The sequence below is a fragment of the Daktulosphaira vitifoliae genome, unplaced genomic scaffold, assembly GCF_025091365.1.
Source record: "Daktulosphaira vitifoliae isolate Bord-2020 unplaced genomic scaffold, ASM2509136v1 Scaffold_5, whole genome shotgun sequence".
Classification (NCBI taxonomy): Eukaryota; Metazoa; Arthropoda; class Insecta; order Hemiptera; family Phylloxeridae; genus Daktulosphaira; species Daktulosphaira vitifoliae.
In genome coordinates this window covers 20,628,629-20,648,946 of record NW_026099576.1, presented here as the reverse complement: position 1 = coordinate 20,648,946, position 20,318 = coordinate 20,628,629, and the positions used below count along the sequence as shown (strand labels likewise).

The 20,318-nt window shown below is 25.7% G+C and overlaps 1 protein-coding gene across 2 annotated transcripts in view; it reads right to left on the bottom strand.

The window, feature by feature from the left end:
• LOC126907935 (dipeptidase 1-like) overlaps positions 1–19,071 on the bottom strand; it is a 69,950-nt gene extending 50,879 nt beyond the window's left edge. For both annotated transcript variants that reach the window (XM_050689649.1, XM_050689648.1), the window contains exons 1-2: positions 18,855–19,071; positions 3,659–3,934 (exon numbers count right to left, since the gene is read on the bottom strand). In XM_050689649.1, the coding sequence (XP_050545606.1) occupies positions 3,659–3,931 (273 nt within the window). In that variant the 5' untranslated portion in view covers positions 3,932–3,934; positions 18,855–19,071. The remainder of the gene's footprint in view (positions 1–3,658; positions 3,935–18,854) is intronic.
• Positions 19,072–20,318: the final 1,247 nt, after the last annotated feature.

Here is a 20,318-nt window from a genome sequence, read left to right as displayed (position 1 = left end):
TTTATTATTGTGATCAATTAAAAATAAACAATTACTTAAAAAAAATATGAAAGGTTACAACAAAAGAAAACGTAAATTTAGATTGTTTTAATAAAAAACGACATTTTTTTTTCAAATTTAGACAATTTTCTTATTAAAATAAATGAAAAACAATATTTTAATGTATAAAGTAATAAAATTAGGCTTTTACACAGAATTAAAAAAACGTTGTCTCCTATTCAACTATTATAGGCTGATGTAAAGTGAAATAATAAAGTTCCGGGGTATTTGAACACCCAATAATCTGAAAGTCATTGTATACTCCACAAAAAATATATCTTTTTGCTATTTTGAGTAATAAGTCAATAGACTTTTAAGATAAAACAAAAAAATGTTATCGGATTTTTTATTTTTAATTTTTATCCTTAAAATATATGTCACAGACAGAACTTTACCTACTGTACCAAATTACTAAGCTATTAACGTGAAAATTCTGATCAAATTCTAAGATCTACCTTCATATTAGAACTATCTATGAAAATAACAATACATTTGTTAGAAAATTTAGGTTGGAAGTGATAAAAACAAATGTATGTGATGATACAAGTACGAATACGGCTAATTATTTTTAAAATTCATTAAAAATCGATATGATTTTTTCATTTAAATTATAAGATATTGTAAAGAAATGAGAAGTTGAAATTGACACGAAATTATAAGATTGTGTATATTGAACTTGCATTTATTATTTTTATAAGATTTCAAACTATCGCTTTTCATACATTTTTATTAAAAAAATATATCCTTACAAATGCTTATGCGATATGCTAGTGTTAAATAACTGGAATTTATGCCTTTTTTATAGTTTTAATCAAAAGCAGTATATCATGAATTTATTATTTGATCTATAATAATAAGAAATAATTAATTTGAAAAATAAGTTACTGACTATAACTTACACTTGATCTCAAGATAATTTGGACTAAAATAAAACTTCTATATTTTAAAGTCTACTTAAAATAATTTATACAAAAGAAGATTAATCTCACTAATACGTTTATAATATCTCTGTTATTATTAAATTTATCACAACGTAAAAAATATATTTAAAATACTATAGCATGTAACATTATAATGTTTTTTCATGATTGTGAATTCTTTTCATAGAATTAGAAAATATTAATATTCAGAATATTTTGTTGTATGATCTTTGAATAATATTTTTTTGGAACAACACCACTTAAAAAGTTTTTTAGCTTAAATTTATAATGAGTTTAAGTTAGATATGAGTTTTTATTTAACTAAATGTAGCATAATTCTTCTTTTTAATTTTTAGGCATTATTTTATTTCACAAAAATGCAACAATTAATAATTGGAATGAAATCATTTAAATCAATAGAAAAAAAGAATTTGCTTTTAAAATAAATATATCATAAGGTATTATGTATAATTACCATATAGCGGGTTTTTTTTTTATTTTTTTGTAAATAATTATTTTAATTAATAAAATTGTATTAAATTTGGGTTATGGAGGTAATTATTCATTTGATTCCAAACCTAAAATGGATACATTATTTTTTTATAAATACATTTCTTTCAATAAATCCCACTGTATAATAAATCAAAAACATTAATTAATTAGTAAAACTTGATTTTTTTAAATTGAATTTTTTATTGCTTAAGTATTGACGAATATCGCAATCGAATGCTTTTTACACTAAATCAACGTTATTTATACACTTCGCATATATCTAATTCATATCTGCGTTATTGGAACTCGACTATTTAATGATGAATGAGAAACATTATACTTTTACTTTTAAATAAGTATATTTAACCATTTTTTCAGTACTCCAACTGTAATATTTAAAATAATACCAGTTTTTACGGTAATATGTTTTATAGTTAAATATGAAATGAAATATTAGCAATTAAATTAAATTTATATGGAATATGTATGTATGGATTAAAATATTTGAGATTGAGAGCTATGAATTTTATTGATATACTAAGTCAATCAAAATGCAATATATATATTAGTTTTTGAAAATTGTATAAACTCAAAAATTACGTTTAAAAAAATAGCTATACTCTCTATTATAACTATAATATATGAGTTTGCTTTATAAAATTGTAAAATAAAATGAATTTTCATAGGAATTTCAGATAAATATTTCAATGTCACTCATCTGTTCATGAATGAATTTACACGTGATTTGAGAATCTCTACCACAAATTATTACACTCCATTAAGATGTATCTAGATTGAAAGTTAAATAAAATACCACCGTGTGGTGAAAAGAGATAAACACGCCTAGTACAACTTGTCGTTTTACAGCGACCAAATCATTCAAAATGACAGGTGCGAAATTGAACATTTTCTCCTAAATACATTCTATGAGAATTAATTAAAACTAAAGTCACGTACTAGAAATTTGAAATGGTCCTTCATACATTTTACACTGAGCGCATCTAAGCTTATCCTTAACTAACGATACTAAACAAGGCTCAAAGATTTAAGGGCGTGTCCTCATAAAGAATAGAAACATAACGTGATCACCCGTTTTTATGTTAAATGAAAATCGTGTTTTTAGCTTTGATACGTCGCTGAGAAGCTATTGGTTTTACTCTCTTGTGTTTTATTTTTTGTGTCACTACACGCGATATCTCCGTTCTTGCTGAAACGATTTTACTCAATGATACGTCAAAAGTTCACATATTGTACCTAAGGAAGACATTACCCTCAAAAATTAAAAAATGTTTTTCATTCTTCATAATTGGGGTAAATTCCCAAAAATTTAAGATTATTACAATCAGTAAATTGTGACATCTTTAAATCTTTTACTAAATACTTTTACTTCAAACTTCTATAACTTTCGAGATAAAGAGAGTCAGAATATTTTTTTTTCATGATAAATACTTACAATTTTGTTACATGTCTGCCATGAAGGTAACAAATTGTACATATACTTAATTCTTTATAATTATTATTATTCTATATAATTCTTTATAATTTTTCCGTAAAAAATAAAACACTAATTTATTGAATAATAATTTTATACTAAATTTAATTACTATTATAAGTATTTATTCATATAATATATTTATAAATCATATAATTTGTAATCAGGATATAATTAATTAATCATCTATTTCAACTGCGACATATATTTTCATTTAGTTTATACTATTTTAGTCAACATTTGTAACTGTTAATAAAAGTTAACGTTTCAAAAAAATATATATAACAAGAAAACAAATGTGATAACCCAGAAAAGTGTCGGTTAGGCCCAAGAGACATACATGCATTTTGGTACACCGTATTAAGTTCAAGAACTTTTTTTAGTTGCTCTCAAGGTCCTATGTGGACATTAATGATGAATAAATTTTACTTAGTTACTTTTACATACATAAATTTATAATTCTTTTAATTTTAAATTTTTTAGATTTTAACAATTTAATAATAAGAAAATCATAAAATTTCCATTTCTCAAGATATCGAAAAAAACTGTTCATTTTTTTCAGGCTACAAAATATAAAATTATTATTTTTCTTTTAATTCAAACTAGAAGTTATATTATTTTTTATGATCTATTTTTAAGTTACTTTTAAACTTATCATCTTCAAATATTATATTTAACTATTCTAACGCAAAAAATTATAGAATAATATACGAACCTGATAATAATCCATGTAATTTCCGAACCCCATATGGTTGCATGAACATGTACAAGTTTGTAAATGGTATTTTAGATCTAAATCTAAGTCTACATTAGGTTCTCTATCAAATATCCCAGCAACGTGAGATCTTTCCCTTTGGTCCACGGATTTTTTTGAATTTTGACGTTTGCCATAATTGAATTCGAACTCCACTCCAGCTAATCTTGTATTCATTCGAACACATGTGGACAGTTGTCGGCCGCATCGCTCTTGTAACAACTGTTCAACCATGATCTATATTTTACAAAAATAAGTCAATCTATTATAATAATTTTAATTTATCATGAAGCACAGTTAACATTAAATAAATTTCATTTATAATTATTGAACAGTCGAGGGCCTACTTCTCACAAAAATTAGTGGACACAAAAAAAAATTGGAGTTCATTTAAATATCATTAGTGATGTTGAATTTACATATACTATTCAATATAGTATAATTTTGATTAATATATAAAATATTTCATGTACCTGCAGGCATAAAATGTTAAATTTTTTTATAAAAATCGGTAATAAGAATTTACATAAAATGAAAACAAGCTCAAATAATTAAAATCTTTAATTTTTTAGTTGAAAATGTAGTAAGCTTATTACATTTTTAAAGGCGTGCCAAAATTCATCTTGCAGACGTCGCAGTGATATCGCTTTGTGAGGTGTGATGTTACATTATAGTGCCTATGGTAGTCACTGAGATTTCTATGTGATCCTAAATATCCATCACTCAAATGGGCTCAATATGACGGATTCGAACCCCATTATGTCAGTGATATACATTATACCTAATAAGGACTATACAATGTGTTTTAAGAATATAGTGATTCCCTATTTTCATAAAACTGATGCGCAATCAGCAGAGGTAAAAGATATGGCTGGAAGTTTACAAAACCTAGCACCGGACAAACTCATATTTATCTATGATATAGTATTTACATCTTACAAGATGTCTTTTATGTTCTATTTTAATAATACAATTACACTTCAATTAGACGTACTTATTGAAATGTTAAATTTTTAGGGTAAGTTGCAATAACTATCTGTTGCGACTACCAACCAGTAATAAGGTGATGATGCCTCGTTATAAAAAATTGGGTGTAACATAAATATTTGATAATGCTAACGAATACAATGGTACTGCAAAAATTCTGTATGAATTTACAATTATTTTTTATTTCATTATTACTAAATTATTAGTATAGATTTATCATCTTATGTATTCATTAATTTTTTTTTTTATATTTATTTTTTATAATAGAGGGGTGGGTTCAATGGGGGTACTTATCTTTCTCACCTATATAATTATACTGTTTAACCTAAAATATAGGTACAAATAATTAAAAAAAAAAAATTTAAGTAAATACCACGAAAAACAGTGATTTTCTTACACAAAAATAATATTTTACATAGTTTTTGTCTTTAACTAGATACAATTTGTAATCTTTTGACGAATCTTTTAAAAAATGGTCCGATGAGAACTGAGAAAGTGGTCACAGACATAAAAAAATCAATTTTTATCAAGTTTTATGTCAAAAATGTTTAAAATATTATTTTAAAATGAATACATATGTGCAAATATCTTTATAGTAATTTGAAAAAAAAACTAATAATTTCAAAACAGATATTATTCCAGTTAATATGAGATGTATACATTATGATATGCTTGTAGATATTATATTATTGAACAATTTTGTTATCAATTTATAATTTTACCAAAACATGAATTCGGTGATTTAAGTAAAAAGTCTTAATTATAAAACGCAAAATCTATCAATCCAAAATTAAATATAATATATATAGTATATGTGTATGTAATATTATATTACTTAATAAATACATCATGTTTATATAACATGTTCATGTAGTTCGGTTAATTGTTATGTGATACAGAAATTCAAAGCGACATAAATACCGCCAGCGAATCTGTTTTGATAATAATAAATACCTTTAAATTACAAATTTTTGGATATATCCTTGACAAACGGCTGTTGAATTTTCAACTACTGCACATTTTTAATTTTGATTAAGTAAATTTTTGTGGTAGCTAATTGGACATATTGAAGGTGGTTATTGAACGAGCAATTCTTGTTATGAATAAAAATATATATATACGTGATGAACGAATACCATGAATTCAACATTTCAGGACCTTTGACTGAACACAACCCTTACCATCTACTCACTAGTCCAATACTCACGACAAATAGTTAACCCTAACGACTACAGTGACCTGAATTTTTTTCTCTTTTACCTAAACCACCACATAGCTAAAACCTTATAACATTTGATTTTTACAAGTGCTTTTAAAACTACCATTTTCACAGCCTCAGCTTTTTATGAGTCAAATACCTAAATACTTATAATATTAATTTAATAAATCAGTAAAATTGCAATGTAGATCACGTTTGCTATTTTAATAAGAAGTTTTTCCTAAAAAGTAAATGGCTAAATTTCGTTAAAAAAACATGAAAATTATCAAATATAACGGTTTGTTAAATTAATTTTCAATAAAAATATATTTGTGTAAATGTAAAAATTAAAAAATGTATTCAAAGTAATTTTTATCTACAGCTTAAGTACTCTTGCTAGTTATAAATATACAGAGTGTTCAGTAAGTCAGGAAACGGGTATCTATTGTTCTCATTGTTACAAACAATGAGAACAATAGATACCCGTTTCCTGACTTACTGAACACCCTGTATAGTCTTTTTATATACAGAATGATAATTAAAGATAAGATACTCATTTTCTTGGAAACTATTAAAAATTTTAACATTTCTTAAAGGAAAATATTGTTTGATTAGAAAAATTGAACAATAACATAAGATTAAATAATTTTTTTTTTTAACCCTTCAAGGAAACGGTACAATAGAAAAAATATTTCAAAAAAATTTGTTTTTATCATTTTTTTCGATTGATTGATTTGATTAATGGATCATTCGTCAGTTATTTTTTGTTTAAGTTAAACGATAAATGACTATAATTCTTTTGATAATTTGCTGTTTAGCATGTAATAATTTTCGTTTTTTACAGATACAACTCAATATTGTCCATCATACGATGATCTTATTTTTATCCTAATTCAGGTCTATTAATAAACGTATACTGTTATATTCAACACAGGTTTACAATCGTTAAACCATGTAACCATGTAATAAAATTATGATAAGTATAAGGTCACAGATAACTATGTTCAAAAAATTTACATCATCATCATCAATCTCTTTCTGCTGTCTATCCAAAAAAAAACTTCAAAGATGGTGTAGCGAAATTTGAAGTTTGACTTGATCATGATTATAGCACCGAATCATAACTCTTTAACTTTGGGACATCATATTATAATGTGGTATATATTTTTATTCTCTTTTTGTATCTTTTTGCAATGTGAAGCTTTTTATTGAATGGTCTTGGGTTTCTTTTTATAGGTTATTTAACATAATTTTTATTTAGTTAATAATTAAATAGATTTTGACTATGGCTCTATATTTATGTGAAACTGTTAATTTTTTTCAATACTGTTATTTCCTTTTCCCTTTTCCATGAACTGAAAGTTCCTCGAGTGTAGTCAGGATGGTCATTGTGAACATTTTATTTGGCCATTTACATTTATGTAGAGGACACCTATTGACGTAGGTAATATGTTCATTATACACTGACACATACTTTGGATCTGTCATGCGTTTGTTTCCCCTTTTCCAATCCTAGTTTTCATTTTGGAATCATTGGCACCCTAAATTGTTTAATAATTTTATCAAGTTATTTTTCATTAAATTATGGCAGTGGTCTGGAAAACACAAACAAAAAACTTATGTATAATATTATGTGCCATTGCTCTAATAAATTAGAAAATATCAGGGCTCTTACAATGCTTTAGACTTTATTCTATATACACGAAAGACTTGATTGGACTAATTATATAGCTTAAAATTCAATGGCCACCTTTAGAGTGTGACTATTAATAAAAAAAACAATGTATACTCTAAAAATTAATTGAGTGTATACAAGTAAATATAAATGATTTTTCTAATTGTAATAACTCTTGAAATTAATTAAAATGATCTTATACTAAAATTTCATAATTCTCTTATCCTTCTTTTCATCATTTATCCTTTTACATATGTTTAGTCTTTCTTTTACATAAAATTTTGGATATGAATTTTTTTACATTATAAGTAATTTATTATGTTTAGTAAAATTTAGTATATTCGTTTTGCTACATAAATTGTGAATTTCTGTTCTATTATTTTGTTAATTGAAATTTATTTATTTAAATCTTCACTCTTTTCGTTCTATTTGCCTTCTTTTTGTTTATTTATTTTATTATTTTTATTACATAATTAATTTATAATATTTAATTAATTTTAATAATTGTTATATTAAGTCAAAACTATTAATCATTAAACTATTTTCCCCTTAGGAAAAGGTACAAAATCCATGGCGCTCCAGTTTTGCCATTGGTGGACGCTCTCCGGGTTCTTGTTAAGTTAGGCTTATTAAATATGAGTTCAGCTTACAATCATAAAAAAATCTTTGGCCCATTGAAACATTATTGTATTCTCCAGTATTAAAATCAAAATAATGAAAAATTTTTATTTTAATACCAAATATTTCAAAATTTTAAAATACAACAAATTATAAGAACAAAATTTTTAAAAATATTTTCCTGTCGTGTCATCAAACGAAAAATGGGAGTTCCCATAAAGAAAATTGAAACTTAGGTTTTAATTTTTGATGGTATAAAAAAAAAATATTTAATAATATGTTTTTGCATAATTTTTTTAATCAAACAATATTTTCCTTTATGAAAATTGAAACTTTTAATAGCTTCTAAGAAAATAAGTGTCTTATCCGTAATAAATCACCCAGTACTATTTTTTACTATACACGGTATTATCAATTATTTTACTACGTAAAATTGCTATACTTTAAAGTATACTTTTTAGTAAAACTATAACTACTCTTTATAGTATAATGCGTTATAATCTCAATAATAAAAATAATTTTGTTTAGATATACCGTTGATTAAAAAAATGATAATTTAATGGTAATTAATATCACTTTAATTTTATTAGTTAAAATTTATAGAATTTTATTTATTGTTTTTCAATATGTATCATTTTAATATACTACTCAATATTTAATAAATAAATTGTCCGTATTTTTTTATAGGAAAACACAACTTTCTTTTGTTTTAGTTTTAAACTTGGGTTCTTTCAAAGTAATAGACTAATTGAAGTTTTTGATAAAGAAAATATAATTCAGTACTTCAGAGCTATAAGTAAACTCAATTACTAACTTTGGGCTAATTATTATACCGAATTTTAACAAGTTATTGAAACAGTTTTCAAAATAATTTTGTTGAAATTAATTTTATTAACTAATTTTAATTTGTCAGTTCAAATTAGGTACCAACATATTACAAGAATCGACACGGAAGTTCGAAGAGAAAGTTCATAATTTTACAAAGAGTACTTTGTGAATAATAAAATTGTTTTTTCTATGCTAAATTTTATAATGAAAATGTATAAATTTCGCAGTTTCGTGATGAGTCTCGCAATTTTTCCTTCGAAATATTATTTTTATTAGCTTTTCAAACTTTTTTTAGACTATTATCAGTATCATTGTCATTGACCAAATCTAATATCACTTTATGTTTGAAAAGAGGGTATACCATTTTAATTAATGTTCGTGTTAAAAAACTGTTTTTTTTAAACGCTAAGTTTTATTGATCTTATTCTTTTTTATTTAATTGAAGAATTAAGTAAATATTGCCAATTAATTCAGTTGACAATGTTTTTTTAATGTTTACCTATTTGTTTTGAAAGTGATAGGAACTACAATGCATGTGATTTCTGGGAACACAATCTTCAACTCGATTATAAAGTTCATCAATGGCACAATAAGATATTTTTTGAATAGGGAAATTATAATTAGAAATGATTTTAATGATATTTCTTACTCGAAAATGACTACAATTTAGATATCCAAAACAACATTTGAAGAGCAAAAAAATCAAAGTCATACCATTTGAAATTAATTAATTGCTTTTTATACATTTATAATTGTAAAAATTTTTTTATTTAATTGATGAGGTATTTCATATGATTAGAGATAGTCCCGAAAAAAAGCTTTTTTTTCTCTTTCTTTCAAATAATACAGTTTATTTGGAAGGATACAAATGAATTTATGGAGACTTAATTATCAATGTATACTGCTTTAATGATAATATATTAAAGTCAAATTTCACAAGTATGACTTGTAGTCACACCTATGACTAATTATATTACATTGTATCAACGATTTTAATTTAAGTTCTTAGGTAATCCAAAAAATTCGCAAATACTAATTATTTTTACTGTATTTAAATTCAATACTAATTTAATAAAAAATTTTGTTGACCTCTGAATGTACGACGTATCATAGATAAAAATAAGGGATGTTTTAGCTATTTGACGTCTGAGGAATGTCAATAGTAAAAATTTGAAAAAATTAATTTATGATCATACAAAAATATTTTTAAAATTAAATTTAAAACCCAAAATATTTTTTTACTAATTGCTTTTAAATACGTTCTAAGTACATAGTTTATATATTTAATTCATTATATATTGATGTACAAAGTTCTCAGTAAGTTAGGAAACAGATCAATTGTTATAAATAATAAAAACGATAGAAACCCGTTTTCTGACTTACTGAACATTCTGAAGGACTTTTGTAATATTACAATAATGACACTCAAGTTAGACAGAGTATATGGAGTACGAGTTTGACAAAGGAGAATACGAGGTAGGTGAAATAAGGAGATCAGTGACAATAGGTGAGGACGTGATTGGAGAGGTGGAAAGTTTTAAGTATTTAGGATCAGTTGTGCAAAAGAAGGAACGTGCATATAAGAGGGAGTATAGGTGTAGCGTCAATTGTGGATAAAATGAGAAAAAATAGACTAAGATGATTTGATCATGTTATGAGAAGAGAAGAATCGGAAGCTGTAAGAACAGTTATAGAAATTAATGTTGAAGGAAGAAGGGGTAGAGGAAGGCCAAAAAAGAGATAGAGGGATGCTATTGAATGCGATTTGAGGGCAGCTGATGTGAGTGTAGATGATGTGGGAAATCGTGACAAGTGGAAGTTTAGGATAAAGGTGGCCGAGCCCAAGTAATTGGGATTAAGGTGAAGAAGAAGATAACAATAATGACACTCAATATCTGCGTATATATGTTAATCTTATGTGTATACAATCTTTGGTAAATAATTTTGATCAGGGCTTAATTTTTGATACTTTTGAATGGCTCATTTTTTAAATAAGTCCATTAACTTTTACCCACCGAAATTCTAAAATGTGTAGTGAGTAATTAGGTTAATAGTTGGTAAAATTTTTAGAATGATTGCATAAATAATATCATCTTAATAGCATTTTTTTTGTCTTACAAATTATTTATGATTTATAGTTATCTTTTTAACATTATCAATTATTAATATTTTCTATACTATACTTATAGATAATTATGGAAAATTTTGGCTGTAAAATATGTTAAATAACATGTAAATCATGCAGTCACGCACAAAAATAATTTAGTTATATTAAAATCACAAATATCAAATAGTTTACTACAAGTCAACAAAATAAAGAACTTTTAAGATGTCAACTTTTTAGTAGATTATCGGAAACTAAAGTCTTTATTCCTAAAAATATGTTAATTATCAATAGTATCTAATGTATTTTAATGATCAAAAAATACATCTTTCCTATCAACGCGAATTGATTGCTGTTCTAGTATTGTAATAAGGTACTCGTTCCCTAAAGAATATTTCAAGATGTTCTCGATAATTTTTTTTTTCATTATCAAGTATACTCGCATATATATATGTATGTATTAAAATTTGTTAGTATACCATCAACAAGATTGCCCAAGTATTTCAAAGAGCTCACAATGCAGTGGTTTGAAAAGGCAGTGATTAATTCAATTACGAACAAAACTCACCATTCGCGTAATACGAGATTACTAGTATTCTGTCTATTTTAACTAGACTTAGTAATATTAATTGAAATTAAGCTTTTATATGAATGTTGTTAACTTATGTTAATGAGCATTACAATTCTAAATCTATTGAATCATTATTAACAAGCAAATTGGATTCTCATCAAATTCAACAAATTTTAATGAGATAATATGAACATTTTAATTCAAATGCAATGATAAATTTATGAAATTTAAGTATTTAAGTGAAACAAATTTTAACAGAAACAACACTTTTCACTTATAGTCTGTACAAACATAAAGTACACTGAAGGTAATTATTATATAATTGGTGTAGTATCTTATAGAAAATATAAGTTTAACTTTAAAATAAAAATCTCAATGATGATGATTTTTTTATAAAAATTAAAAAGTTCAAGAAAACTATTAAATTCTAAGACCATAATCATATACACAATATAGGAAATCTAGAGGGGCTTAGCCCCCCTTATAAGTGTCACAGTACCCAAATTTTTTTTAAAAATTACTTGTAAATTTATATAAAAATATTTATAAGAATGAATGAAATTTAATTTAACATAAGCAAATTATTATATATTTATAATTGACATGAACTATATTTCAGTGATTTTTTTAAAAATTATTTTACCCCTATCTTTTGCATGTATTTATGTATATGATATTCCCCCGAGTAGGGTATATACTAGTCATTTAAATAAATATATATATATATATATAAGATTATGTTTTAAAAAACTGAGACTGATATAATGCAGTCAATATGTTTATCCATCCATTTTTTGTAATAGCATAACATTTAGAATCTTAGAACCAGAGATATAACAATTTTTGCTAAGGTAACCATAGTTTCCCCGTCTCCTATACGCAAAATAATTACAACAAACCATAGAAAAATAACAATAAAGAAAAACAATTTTAAGATATAAAAGCCCAAATATTATAAGCTTAAATAAGTTATTTTTCATAATAATACAATTCAGTTTATTTTAGTTTTTTTTTTTTTGTGTTGCTCATTTATTGAGGATTAGGATACTTTCATAAAAAAATAAAGTATTTTCTTCTTAAATTTTACAAACTTTCGACACATTATTCAAATAGAATTAAGTTAAAAAAAAAGAGAAAATGTATATGCTAAAATAAATAAAATCAACATCAATGGCAATATTATCCATCCAACATTTTTACAACTTTTTCCTTAAATATGCATATTACTATACTTTTTCAAAACTTGTATCAATTTGACACTGTTCATTTTTGTTAGAAAATACACTTTTGAGTTAAGACCTATAGAAAATATTACTTGTCACATAACTTCAGTGATCAACTAAAAACACCCTACAATATAAAATATTATAATTATTATGATATTAAATAATTAATTAAATTTTAATCAATTTAAAAATTGAGTAATAATTATTATTTTTTATATTAGTGTTACTTTGGCCGAAGTAAAAAGTTGATATTTTATATTTCATTTTTTGTAGAAATATTACAATAAAAAAATTTAGACATAATTTATAGCTATTTGCATTTTAATACTATATAAAATTATTGTTCATCCATTATAATTTATTTTATGTTATTTGTTAGCTCACTAAAAAACTTAATAAGAAAAAGTAATAAAAAAATTGTCTATAAAGTTCAATTTTATCTTGTTCAATACGTTAAATCGAAGTCAATAAAATTCAATTCTTTATTAGACAATGTATTGTTCATTTCATATAACATAAATTTACCTTAGTTTATTTCTTGAAAATGTTTTAATTAGGCACACTTTATACTTAATTTGGATACCTTTTTGTTTAACTTTTAATTTAAACGTTTAATAAGCTCTTTATTAACTTTATTAATTACAAAGCTGACTTATCATTTTAATTATATTAAAATTGCGCAATGATATGCAAGTATAGTAATTATTTACCTATTTAAATTGCTATAAAATGTTTTAATTGCCTTCGGCAAGCTCATACGAAGTTATTAAATCAACCCTCAATAATAAACAATTCTAATTTTAAGTTGTCAATACAATAATTTCGACTTGTGTAGATTTACTCATTACTATTCATCTTATCCGATGGTAACTTCTACTACTTAATAAAAGTAGCAAAAAACACTACCATTTAAAAATGTAACTGCATTTTAAAAGTGAGTTCTAAATACGATGTCACTTGCACAATTTATTATGCAATGAAAAAATACTAAGCTTAGTAGATTACTATTCCTATAATAAAAATAAATTTCCCGAAATGTACAAATTAGATGGTATTGAGTATCTCAATAATGTGTAAATAAGTGTATTTTATACAATGTGGTAGGATGACAATATAATTCTTAATCGATGATAAAAAAATATACCACTAAGATCACTTATACATTGCAGGTGAAATACAAAAGTAACCAATACTAACACATAAATATTCAAAATACATAATATTTACACTTAATTATTTCGTAAATTGAAATTTGTAAAAGAGTTACAAAAAAATCAGTGTTTATTTAAATGTTATTGAAAATATAATTTTAAATCAGATAAATAATAAGATATAGCGAGAAACTTTATTTAATAATTAAAAAAGCTAAAAAGTAATTTCCTTACTTTTGACATAAATAAATTATTTTTTGGGCAATTTCATCTGTTTTTCAATATTTAAATACATTTTTAACAAAAATTTATTAAAATATATAGTTGTATTCAGTGATTTCTGAATAAAATAACATTCATCTTGGTCAGTTTGTTGATATTTTTAGTAATTTTTAACAGTACTTGTCAAGAAGGTATATAGCGGTAGATCAAAGTATTATCCTATTAAATATTACGGGCGCAAAAGGACAAGTCGCTATTAATAGCGGCACACATTTTTTTAAAGGAGAATGCATGTGACGGGATATTACTTAATCTTACATATTTTTATAAAATTACATTTTTGTGTTAAATATATAAATCTTACGAAATATTTTAAAATGTGCTGATATTTCATATCTGATAAATGATAACTGATAATTAGCCACGAGTAATAACCATTCATTATCTAAAAACTTAGTTAACCATTAATTTATAATATATTGCTATTATATTTTTTTTTTTATGTTCTAAATACGATTTTTAAAGGTCGAAAAATTTCTTTCTTATCAGTTTTTCAATTATTAAGTTGAATACGTGTCAGATTTTTTGGGAAATTTGAAGTTATACGTCTTCATATAAGTATATAAAATATATCTTAATAACCTCAAATTATCCTTAAAACAACACTATTACGGGCAACCCTGAAACGTTTTCAACTCATTAAGCGGAAATAACGAAACATATCTTCTGATGTCGTGGCTCTAGATAGGAATGTTTCTAAAGGGATCGTAAATTTTGTGGGGGCAAAGCTCCCCAAAGTAACGGTAAGAATATTAAAATTCTAGCGACCCTACTTTTTTCAAGTAACTAAAGTACCTCTACTACTTTCTCTCAAGTCAAGCACAACTACAATCTATTCACTTATAATAAAATTCCATAGTAAAATTTTTTTGTGCATAACGCAGGGACTTGTCCATAGGTTCTTGTCATTACATTAATTACAGAAACTATAAAAATACATTCGCATAGTTTTATTTTTACAAATAATTTTATTAACAACATAAACTCGAGATAAAGCTAAAGGCAATTCTAGTTGTCCCTTATAGGTATATATAAATAGCCTTTAAGTGGACGTCTCCCACACCTGATGTTAAATTGCAGTTTTGCTCTTTTAAATATTTTAAAAGTTTAAAAAAGTTTAAAGTGTTATTATAATGAAGTATTGTAACGCTTGTACATTAAAAATATAAAAGGTTCATTTTACATTAACATTATGATATGGAATCGGTTAGTCTTGTATATTTATTAATTTCAGTTATAAATGTTATTAATAATCAAAGTATAGTCAAAAATCTTAAATTAGATAAATATATAAGATGTAAATTTATATTAATGCTTACTTGCAATTTCTGGGCTATTATCATGCATTTTTTTTTTTTTAAGACTTCTATTCTGAGTGTTTTATATATTGCAGTTTGAAAAGGACCGTTTGTCCGTTAGCTTTAAATCAGTGAAATGGAATTGTAAACAGTCGTTACAAAGGCTTAAATTGTGTATAACCCGACCAAAACTGTACACGAATAGTGAATTATTCAGATTGTCTGTAAGCTTTAATGTTATTTAGAGACAGCAATTGGTCATTACAAATAACAATATATTAATAAGCGTTTCGAATCTTTTGTTAAAATACCATTTAAAGTAATTTCAATGAATAATTTACTGAACTATTATACAGATTTGATTCGAAGTAGACTTTTATCCCTTCGAATAACTACAATGTGGAGTTTGAAATTTGTACAGTTAACATTTGTATAGTGATCTTATAATATTTAGATTCCCGTATAATACAGTCATATTTGTATCATTAGTTTTTTAAATGCATGTTAAATACGATACTAACATCTAAAAAGTTTTACCTAAACGTTTTTTAGGAAGATGAAAAGTTCCTGTTAACTGTTAAATATTTTTATCGCGTATATTTAAGTCAAATTTTACTTTGACGTTTAACAAAGTATGGCCATACTTTTATTGAAGTTCTCTCGATTTCAGAATGAAAATTGTTTTTAGTTATCCTAATCTTAAAGAAAATGAAGTGATGCTGGAAAACTTAATGTCGCCATAAGACGTGACTACCAAAACTTCAAAATCGTATTAAAATTATAAATAATGACAAAATTCTTATCTTCTTTAGTTGAATATCTTAAAGTTTTCTACCTTACTGCAACAAAATTGAAACATAGTAGAGAGTGTATTCTTATATTAAGAAAAATACCTACAATAGACAGTGCTAGTAATCATAAATGGTTTATGATAAACCGATCATTTTGTGCATTGTTTATTATCTATAAGTCATAGAATCAAATGTATATAATTTATATGGATTTTTAAACCTTTTAAATAATATACAGGGTGTTCAGTAAGTCAGGAAACGGGTTTCTATTGTTCTCATTGTTTGTAATAATTGACCTGTTTTCTTACTTACTGAACACTTTGTATATGTCGATCGATTGATAAGATCTACTATAATATTGTGTGACAATTGTATAAAATATTATGTAATAATTAAGTTAACTGAAAATTGATAACATGTTGTAACTAATAGCCATAGCAGCTGCAATGTTTAGTTCAATAAGACAAATTAACATAATAGATTAATTGTAAGATAACAATGCATTTATTACACTTTGTGGGGATAACTTAGAATTTATATAATTAGCATTAAAAAAAAGCATTCATTCTGACTGATTCTCGTATTTAACTCTCATTTCTTGATCTTTTGACTTGTATGCAAGAAGTAATTAGCTGCACATTACACGCACGCAAATAACTCGAAAAATTGTCTAGAAATATTCACTGAAAATATCAAGATAAACACTGATATTTCACCAAAAGTATATAGATATTTACTTATGCTAGAGGTTTATATATTACCGAAGAAGATACTTGAGATACTTCTTCCATCGTAGATAACCGTTAATAAGCGTTATTGATATTAAAGTAAGTGATAGTTAATCAAAATAATTTTTATATAAATAAATACGAAAAATTGACTTTTTATGGTATTTAAGGAACAACATTAGATTTATTTAGATGTTACCTTAATAATAGACGTTAATTAGAAATAATTAGTGGTACTTATAGTGATAATTCATTAACCACACATGATTTGCCACAAAGTACAGTATTAAGTCCTATTTTATTTATTATGTATATTAATTGTCTGTTTAATTTAAAAATAAATGGTGAAATCATTTTTAATGCTGATGACTGTGTAGTTATAATAAAAGGAATTATTTCGACCGAAATGTTTAACTCTACTGCAATTTAAATAGTAAAAATAAAACATTGGTTGGATAATAACTTTTTAGAATTGAATATTGATAAATCTAAATACATTAATTTTCGAATACATAATTCCACCACATTCTTTAATTTCTTTAAATATTTCATTATTTTTATTGTTCAATGAACTCTACAATTGTTATTGTACTAGCATTCGATTAATATTATTAAATACTTTAGGATTTTAGTGGATGAAAATTTTAAAGAGTCTAACCACATAAAATGTATCAAAAATTAATTTCGTAAATTATTCTATATTTTTAGAACTCTTAGATAAATATTTAACGCTTGTATATTGAAAATGTTTTATTTCTTTTTAACTCAATCTGTTTTAACTTATGGTACAGGATTTTTAAGAAGTAAGTTTAATAATTGTTTGTCTAATTTAGAAATTACAATACTTTAAAAACAATATTATGTAAATCCACGACTTGCTATTAAATTATTTTACATAATGATTCCCATGTTACTAATTAAAAAATGATTTATTATAAAAATGTTGATTTACGAATGTGAAAAGTTAATTTTAGTTTGTGTACGCCATAACATTAATAATACACAATATGGTATTTCAAATGCAATACATGTTGGAATTGGTTTTTGTAGACAATTAAATATTAATTTGAGTAAATTTCAAAATAAGAAAACTTTATCTAATTTTCTTAAGAAATTAAATTTCAATAATATTTTGTATAGTCCAACTTTAAATTGGAAACACATACGTTGTATCGTGTACACATTAATTTTCTTCTCTTGCTTTTTATTTTATTTTATTATCGTTATAAACTGAAATTTATGGTTTTATAAATATCAAAAATTTTATTTTAATTATACTGACATAAATTTGAGCTCACACACGCCAAACACAAGTTATGCTTATTAAAGGGCTTTTAAATATTTATTTTTTATGTTATTTAATTTTTTTCTGTTAAATTTGTTTTTATTCGATGAAATAATCTTATTATTATTGGATAATAATCACTATAATCGAATCATAGTTTGGATGATATGGTATTTTAATAGCATCCCAACCCAACACGTGTTTGATATAAACCTGATATTCTTTTTATCTGAGTTACTATAGTATCTACAAAATTAGACACGTGGAACAAACTATAGAGTGTGCTGTATAACAATTCTACATGATTGGTATCAAATTTCGTTTGCGGGTTACTTAAAATAAAAATTGATGGCCTCCCTAGAGCTCTTTATGTCAAAAACGATTTCAATACTTCAATCGCGCGAAAGAAACTCACCAACAAATTACGTCACGTCGCCGACAATGAGCTGCCGCAGTAGTCACCTGTCTACGGTGCGACATAATGACGAGTCCATCGCAAGTACCAGAACGCGCACGTGTACACGACTGTCGGGCAAGAGCGTGTCACCTGGCCGGCAGCGACGGACGTGAATACCACCGCGGACCGTTGTGTGGCTGTGCCGCACGGCGACTACGGCTGAAAAACGCATTCAGACGCTGGATGATAGTACCCGGTGGCAGCGCACCTAGTAGACGCGCGCGGTTGCGGCCGACGACGAAAACCGTGAGCAGTGGAAGCGTGAAGGGATGCGGATGTCACGGTATGGTAGACGGAGTGGGACTAAAATCGGGGGTGGCTTGACCCGGACTGGCGGTTGTAACCGGAAAAAGGCGCCTTAAGACCCGACGCCGATACCGTGGCACCTATTTACAATCGCATTTTTTCTCTTTCCCCCCCTCCCCGCTCTACCATCCACCCACGGACGGCGTTCTGCTAAAAAGTACTAAAGATTTGTAATGGTAACCCTAACTCCGACTTCATTTAACTCCCGTCGTTTGTTTGGTAAATATAATTTTATGAAAAACTCACTGTCGCGGGGTCACTTGAATACAAATCTCCCAAAATTACACTGCCTATACAGTCGTGCCAGCAAATACCGAATAATTACAAGATTTCCACAAAGAAGTGTAATCCTTTTCTTGTTCAAACTCTATTTTAAAATTTATACACTATTGGCCTTTACAATGTCCACGTATAATTGAGCATTTGACATCTGTTTTTTTGGCAGACACAATTTTTACCATGACTACATGGTATGCATTTAAGTAATTAATTGGGTACTGGAGCTTTTAATATTGTAACTGGGGACATTTTCATAACTGGATTATTTCATTGAAACAATCACCCTGAGCCTTCGAGATTTTTTTTACCAACTAGTCATAATTATAACTAGGTCGTTTGTGGACAATTATGAATAGTGCAGTTAACTGCACTTGTAAATACTTCGGTAAGAGTGTAGTCTGGCAGCTTCTTCGGTTGCAGAGGTGAAATAATGTTATTTTTTTTAGCACACTCTTTACGAATGAATTAAAACGATGTGTCATTCGTAGATTTTTTATTGTTTGGCGTTTCTTATAAATTTTAAATGCCATTAAAAACTATTTTGAGCTATAGAATGAATTTTTTATTCAATTAGAAATCAGTTTTTGAAATAAAGCAGACATTGTATTACATCCACTTAGTGCCTTATTAAACTGCATTTCACTGCTAAATAAAAAAGAATCTATTTTTTTTATAAATTCAAAACAAACATTTTGTTTTTTCTTTACCTGAGCTAGGTTTTAAAAAATAAATATTATTTTTTTTAAGAGTTATATTGATGAAAATTACACTAATAAATCATATTTTTACCAACTACAATAACTTTAGGATGATTACTCAACATATTAATTGTAATAT